The sequence below is a fragment of the Sinocyclocheilus grahami genome, unplaced genomic scaffold (assembly GCF_001515645.1).
Source record: "Sinocyclocheilus grahami isolate Dianchi unplaced genomic scaffold, SAMN03320097.WGS_v1.1 scaffold218.1, whole genome shotgun sequence".
Lineage (NCBI taxonomy): Eukaryota > Metazoa > Chordata > Actinopteri > Cypriniformes > Cyprinidae > Sinocyclocheilus > Sinocyclocheilus grahami.
In genome coordinates, this window is record NW_015505397.1 from 766,889 (window position 1) to 775,245 (window position 8,357).

At 35.3% G+C, this 8,357-nt stretch overlaps 1 protein-coding gene across 1 annotated transcript in view; it reads left to right on the forward strand.

The window, feature by feature from the left end:
• The window catches only part of LOC107596405 (short transient receptor potential channel 7), an 82,359-nt gene that overhangs the window by 52,200 nt on the left and 21,802 nt on the right, over positions 1 to 8,357 (forward strand). Inside the window, exons 4-6 of the mRNA XM_016287125.1 lie at positions 541 to 705; positions 4,911 to 5,127; positions 6,580 to 6,813. Coding sequence (XP_016142611.1) covers positions 541 to 705; positions 4,911 to 5,127; positions 6,580 to 6,813 — 616 coding nt within the window. The remainder of the gene's footprint in view (positions 1 to 540; positions 706 to 4,910; positions 5,128 to 6,579; positions 6,814 to 8,357) is intronic.

An 8,357-nucleotide genomic window follows, 5' to 3' on the forward strand; every position in this document is an offset into this window, starting at 1 on the left:
ATATATATATATTCTTCGCCAATTAGTCTGTCATTGATCAGACAAATATGCTTTGGTAGTGACTTTAACATTTCTTTAAAAATTAATAATTATTATTATTATTATTATTATTAATAAATGTTTTATTTCGAAGACATTAGTCTGCCATTGATCAGACAAATATGTTTTGATGGCAACTTAAAAATGTATTTAAAAATGAATAAATAAAAGGAGATTATTTTATCATCTTCATATATTATTTATTATCAGTTCTTATACCTTTAGCTTGATTAAAAATAATAATAACACTTTTTGTAATCAGTTATTGTGTATCTGCATCTAATTACAAAAATATGTTTATAGAAAAATATTTATAGTAAATCAATATTATAGCATCATTTAATTTTCAGAGGGAATCTACTCCAATATCTATTTAACACATTTAACACATTTTCAATGTTCTGCTGCTGTATAAATCCACAATAATGTGTCTATTATGTATTCTGTGTTTGTGTGCTGTAATATGCTTTATCGTCCTCCTCTTTTCTCCATGTGTGTCAGTTTGTGGCTCATCCGAACTGCCAGCAGCAGCTGCTGACGATCTGGTATGAGAATCTGTCGGGTTTGCGGCAGCAGTCCATCGGGGTGAAGTGTTTGACGGTTCTGGGCGTTACTGTTGGATTGCCTTTCCTCGCCATCGCCTACTGGATCATGCCCTGCAGCAAGGTGACAAACACACACATATCTGCTTCTCTGGCTCTTCAGATGAGAAGACGACCTCTGAGTCAAGAGTGTTATTTCACACACTATCTTCTACATGTCTCCGGGCAGTTTTAAACACACTGATGTGGCATTTCTGTCGCATAAGATGACGACATGTTAGTGTAGGTTTCCTCGTTTCATGTAATTTAGTTTTACATGGTCATTTTCCTTCTCTCTGACCCTTACATTGTGTCTGAACCACACAATGTCTCTTTAATAGCTATTTTTGGCCACAACCAGCAGCATCAGTTTATTTCTTTCATCTTTTATATTATATAAAAGAAACAAAGTAATTCAGGCAGGTCTTGACCGCATTACATGTCCATATCACTTCACCACATGATTTCAGTTATTTCAAAGGTCTTTACTTTAGCCTACAACAGCAAAAGAACCAAAACTCACAACAACACTGACCAAGAAAATAAATATAGTAAAGAACAGGATAAAAACGACAGATTTTCATGTTTTTGCCACAAAATTACATTGTATTATGTAAGGAAAACACCTACTCGCTTTCTCCCGCTCTCTCTCCCTTACAAATGAACACACATACAGTGCTGACACATACTCGCACACACGGAAACACACACGCGCACAGAAACGTGTTGGCGGCGATGCTCTGACAATTTTATCAGTAAAATAGTTTAGCAAGGTAAAAGCTACATGTCATTTCTCACTAGCAAGGTAAATAACGACGCTGTTGTTGGAGCAGATAAACTGACAGAAGACACACAGACTCAGAAGGTAATTCACACGCTTAATCTCTGTCTCTCTTCATAACCGCATTAGTCTGCTATCAACGGCTCAAGCCTCCGTTACTAGGTCTAAAATGACATTTTGGAACTAGCAACAGAGGCGTGGGATGAGATGCGTTAGAAATTAATCCTACACACAAGAGTGTTTTAAGACAAGAGTGTTTTTAAAACAAGAGTGTTTTAAGTCACAAATGTCTTGAAATACATCTGAACAATATGTAAGGTGTGGTAACCGTAATATTAGCAGAATAATTGATGACAGGCTGTTGAATTATTAGAAAATAATGCACACCTGAGGTGTAATTTTGTAATAATTGAACAGCCTGTTGCCAGTCATTCCATTATATTATATTATATATTATATTATATTATATTATATTATATTATATTATATTATATTATATTATATTATATTATATTATATTATATTATATATATATTTTTTTAATAAAGCTTTGTGGGGAGAAATGTCTCTTATCATTGCAGTTTAGTTTCAGTAAAGTTAGCAAGAAAAGAGCGTTTTACTTCAAAATAGCAAGAAAATCCAATTTTCCCTGATAAGACCCCTTAAAGATCATATAATAGGTAAAAGCTTTACCTTTTCCATAATCACACATGAATAAACACAGACACACACACTGACACTCTATTACAGACCTACTCTCCTACAAGCACAAGCACAGATACACTGTGAATGAGGAGATGCACACTGACTCTGTGTTTGATGGCCGCTTCAACACACACCATCGCATGGAGAGATATGAGACACTATACACACACATGCGCCGGGCAGCTTTTGTCAAGGGTTTGGGATTGAAATCTAATCAGAGCTTGTTAGACAGGAAGTGCTGTGAGTTTCTAGAGATGTGTGATACACAAAGAGAGAGAGAGAGAGAGAGAGAGAGACAGAGGAGGGGGAAGAGCATTTGAGGTTCTCAGGGAAAGTGTGTATTTGCACTGGTTTGGGTGGTTTATGAGGGCACAAATTTGTATAATGTCGTGGGTATTACAGGTATTACAATGTGAAGGTGGTTTATGAGGACACTTCATGTGTCCCTGTAATTCAAAAGGCTTAAAAAACATACTAAATGCTGTTTTATTTTTATTTTTTGAAAATCAGAAAAAATGCAAAGAGTTTTCTGTGAGGGATAGGTTTAGGTGTATGGTTGGGGTAGGGCGACAGAAAATACAGTTTGTACAGTATAATAACCATTACACCTATGGAGAGTCCCCGTAAACCACACATGCAAGAATGTGTGTGTGTGTGTGTGTGTGTGTGTGTGTGTCATTTGAGGACAATATTTAATTTTAAAATGAATAACTTTTAGGATTAAGATTAATCCATAATAATTATAATTAGCTTTATATGAAACAATAGAAGTCCGTGGTGGTGTGTTCATTTAGATAAACGTGTGTTTGTGTTTCTTTATGCTCCCTCATTTGCTCCATTCCAAAACATAAAGTTAAATTGTTGAGTGACATGATACGGTCAAACAGAACATATATTGTTTCAAAACAGTAAAACAAAAAAAAAGGTTTGGGTTTAAAAGCCTGAACTAGTTAATTCAAGAAATCAGCAGCCTAATAAAGAGGTTGACTAGCACAACATATTTGATGTATTTTGAAAATACAAAAATGCTAAACTTAAATTTATTTTAAGTGCATGTATCTGAAACACTCCTTATCCTTGCATGTTAGCATCAAATTGAAATAAGTTGTGTGATTCACATGAAGAGTTTATGTGATGTTACCTATGTATAGTGTTCTTATTCAGTCACTTATGAGGGTCCATTTCAGTTAGGATGCTCCCTTATAAGAGAGCTGCCTATGCAGACAGTAAGACAAGAGTGTGATTACATCTTATTAAAGTGTTTAAACTCTGACTGTCTGAGAGAGAGAGAGAGAGAGAGAGAGAGGTGATGAAAGCCAAGCAGACAGATGAATGCCCGACTGATGATGATGAAGATGAAGGTATTGTGTGCAATACACTTGAACTCGAGGGCAATCAAAACCTTCATGTCATCTGTGCTGAGAAAATCACTGAATACAAATGATTGATTTTGGAAAAAGTTTCTGATGATCTTTCTGAGAAAAATAGTTTCATAAACCTCCAGTAAGAGCTAATTCATCTGAGAGAAAGTTCTCTGTTATTGTTGAATGTGTTTATATATGTGACCGAATCTTTAAAAGAATCAATATATATCACAGTAGAATTATTCCATACAGATTTGTGCAAGTCTCTAGCTTATAATCAGAAAATCAGCACTAGGAAATTCACCTCACATTCACATTGTCTTCATGAATTTTGATAAGTCACACTTTAAAGGAATAATTCACGCTCACGTTGCACTAAATCTGAGTGACTTTCCCCTCCATCATTGTTTGTTTTTTTGTGTTTTATTTTAGTCACAAACTTAAAGATAAATACTTTGAATTATTAATTAAAGTGCCCCTATTATGCCATTTTTAAGGTTCCCTAATATTGTTTTAAGAGTCTAAACATGCTTTAGTTTTCTCAAAATATGTATTTAATATCACCTCATTTTCCAACGATTCTCAAACGATTCGTTCAAAGCAGTTCTGAGATTCAGTCTCTCTAAACCCCTACTTTCCATGAGCCTACTCTGCTCTGATTGGTCAGATGGCCCAGTCTGTTGTGATTGGTCTACCGCGTATAGTGCGTGTCGGAAACAATACGCCCATAGCCATAGTTCTGTATTTTGAACGCTCTATAGAAAATATAAACATACTTACAGATTGTGATTCAGTAGAGCAAGCTGGTCCAAATAAACTTGAGCCATCTTTCAAGAGCAAGCGTTTTGTGAATCCCACGTTGAAGACTAGAGAAGCAGTCGTCAGTAAAATGACGGGAACACAAAAAAAGATTGGGGTTGTACTGCTGTGGAACAGTGGAAAAAAAATAATTTTAACCACTGATTCTTTGCAGTCTCATCATTCGGAAGTGAAAATAAAACAAATGTACTTTCATAGTGGCTTCTCGACATGATGTTAACCACACAAACAAGCTACAGTGTTTGTGGGTGGGGTCAAGTTGTTTGCGGTCGGCCAACGTAGAACATAGGTAGGAATTATAGAAATGTGTTACCCAGTGACATGTAGCAGTCACATAAGAAGGATTCGAATACTGACGACTCGTTAAGGCTGTACAGAGTTGATTCTTTCTTTTGGGAGACAATAACTTTATTTATCAGGCACTTTTGTCTTTACAGCTTTACAGATTGTTTACACACTGCATGAAAGGCAACATTCGAAATGGCATAATAGGGGCACTTTACCATCTTCGTACCCTTTGATTTACATTAAGGGCTTCATTCATTCCTATTTAAAGTTATATTATCTTAGATTTGTATGTACTATTATATAATATCTCATATTCATCTCTCTCCCTTTCAGTTGGGTCAGATATTACGGAGTCCCTTTATGAAGTTTGTTGCTCACGCCGTGTCGTTCACCATCTTTCTGGGTCTGCTGGTTCTGAACGCGTCGGATCGATTCGAGGGTGTGAAGAATCTCCCCAATGAGACCATAACAGACCATCCACGGCAGGTGTTCCGCGTCAAGACCACACAGTTCTCCTGGACCGAGCTCCTCATCATGAAATGGGTTCTGGGTAAGGCCTGGGTCAGGGTTTGTGTGTGTGTGTGTGTGTGTGTGTGTGTGTGTGTGTTATTCTAGTTCTAGTCGGTCTGCACAGGTAATGGAAGGTAAAATTATGCTGATTATAGATACATTTCAGTGATCTCTTTCACCACATCTGTATGTGTGTGTGTGTGTGTAAAAAAAAGAAACGCATGTTTTATTCTATTTTGAGAGAACGTCATTGTCAAGTGATTTGATTTTATAGTAATTTAATTAAATAGTAATAACTTTACTAATATTTTACATATTTAGGGATTTGAACAGCCACTGGTACTGCAGATATGAATTATTTCTCAATTCATTCAGTTTACTGAGAGATGTGCTATTACTTTATCATTTTTAAAACCTATACTTTTTATTATACATTTTTTTATCGTTTTATCAGTGTCCATTAGAATAACTCACAATCGTTAAAAGCAGCCGTAAAATGATGTTTCTTTCATTATGGGCACTTTTGACCTGTGGAGATAACAAATACAATTAAAACACACTGTTCAAAATCTCACTAGTTATTTCATTGTTTCATTGACCTACTAAGAGTTTCCACCAGTATATATATGGTAGATTTTTACAATCTGTATCTAAGACAAGAGTTAAATGATAAACTGCGTTCTACAAGACATTTCAACTTCCAACTTATTATATACTGTAGAATAAATTGGGACTTCAAATATAGTTGATTTGTTTGTTTATTTATAGACAGTTTTTTTAAGTAATATTTGTAATAATATTTAATATTATTTATTATAATTATTATTTTTATATCTTTTTATTTATCTGCATCTAAGACAAGGGTCAAATGATTTGTATTATAGTTTGTTTGTTCATTCATTCTTTCATTCATTCATTGTTTCTGAAGTCTGAAAAAGGTCTTAAGAAGTCTTAACTCACATTTCCACATATTGAGACCTTAAAAGGTCTTAAATCAGAGCAGAAAGTCTTAAATTCATGAAGTCGTGACATTAAATGTTGCATGCATTTCTAAAAAATAATATCTTCCTCAGTATTTTTGTCTTGTTTTACAATACAGATATCTTTGTCTAAGTCTTGTTTTCTTAGAAATTTTACAAAATTAAATGAGTTTATGCTTAAAACAAGAACAAATACCTGACAATTGGGTGGAAAAAAAACTAGTTTTCCCTTTGAATTGCAGATATTTGTTCTCATTTTAATCAAAAACTCATTCATTTTGATCAATTTTTAATTAAACAGTACTTCTGATCTTATGTTGTTTTGCTTCTCAAGTAACTGGATCTTGGTTTAAGAATCTTAGACAATTGCTCTGGAAAACATGACTGAAATACTGAGGAAGAACAGTAGTTTTTTGCAGTGTGATCAGAAGCTACAGTAAAAATTTTTTTATCATAGTCTGGATTTGAAATTGTTCTGTGTGTGTGTGTGTGTGTGTGTGTGTGTGTTTCAGGCATGATCTGGTCGGAGTGTAAGGAGATCTGGACTGACGGGCCGCGTGAGTACGTGATGCACCTGTGGAACGTTCTGGATTTTGGGATGCTGTCGATCTTCGTGGCCTCCTTCACTGCTCGTTTCATGGCGTTCCTCAAGGCGTCTAAAGCTCAGCTCTATGTCGACCTGCACGTCCCCAACCATGACATCAGCAATGCATCACTTCCCGCTGACATTGCCTACTTCACATATGGTGTGTAAATGCATGCAGAACTTCACATGTCTGTCTGAACTCTTGGCCACACCAACATTTAGGTGACTGGAAAAATATGAGAAAAATACAGTTGGGAAGATGGGAAAATCTGACGAATCCTGTCAAGAACATGTCAAGGTCACATTTCACCTGAAAATCAAATATAAGAATATTATGTTCATTAAAGGTCTTTATATGTTTTTGCAGTGACATTATTTGCATGACGAAAACCACATTTGAATCAGGGTTATTATAGTTAACTAAAGCTATAACTGAAACTCAAATGAAAACCATTAAAACAATTTTGTTACTTGAAATAAAATAAATGTTAACTGAAATAAAATAAAATAAAAAATGTAAAACGTTTTATTTCAGCAAGTTGTCAAGGCAGACTTTATCATTTTAATTTAGTTGAACTTGATGTACTAAAATAACTAAAACTAAACTAAAGATGTTACAGTAAATACATACAGACATATTAAAAAAACTGCTAAAAATGACAAAACCACACAACAAAATTACTAAAACTTTAACTAAAATTAAAATGAAACAGAAAATATTAAAACTATATTAACTATAAAAACTAATTCACAATATTAATAAAAACTGTAATAGTTTCACAATGATACTAAAATAACAATGATTTGAACATCAAATTATCATTACTTTAATTTATGTATTCTGTGAATACTGAAATACTATTAAAATTATTTTAATTTAATAAACTTTTTATTAATTTATTTTATTTAAATTTTACTAAAATGTATTCATTTAAGCTGTACAGATTTTAATGAATAAATGTATAATATAAAATGGTATTATAGATTTGACTGCCATATATTAAGAATTATTTTAATCATACTGTTATAAATTTTTGCACATTACAGTAATGAGAATTTGAAAAGAAAACGTCTCGGTTACGTATGTAACCCTCGTTCCCTGAAGGAGGGAACGGAGACGTCACGTCGGAGGACCGACGAAATTGGGTTCTCGCTTAGAGGGACCAATCTACTTCGAGTGTAAACCAAACGAGCCAATGCACATTGGCATGCGATTATTGCATCCAGCTGCTGCTGATCACAGCGTGAGAATAAGTAGGCATCAGGTGCAGTGCATATTCAGGTTTTCGCTGAGGAGCCGAGCCGGTGACCCGGCCTCTCAGCGGTGGTACAGGAGCTGTGGCGACGGGACGTGACGTCTCCGTTCCCTCCTTCAGGGAACGAGGGTTACATACGTAACCGAGACGTTCCCTTTCAGTCGGTCACTCTCGACGTCACGTCGGAGGACCGACGAAATTGGGATCCTACCAAAGGGCCACAGCTACTGCCCCTTCCAGTGTCCTGTGGAAGCCACCTGCGCCCCTATTTTTTGGCAAGCTCGAACCTTCCCGAAGGAGGGTTCGGAAGCAATACACAAATACACATACCTTAGGTGCATATGGAAGAATGGAGGTGATTGAACCCTCTTGGAATGGCAGAAGTCTGCCAGGGAAACAGGGAAACACGGCTATACCGTGGACTTTACACATATGAGATCCACTTAGG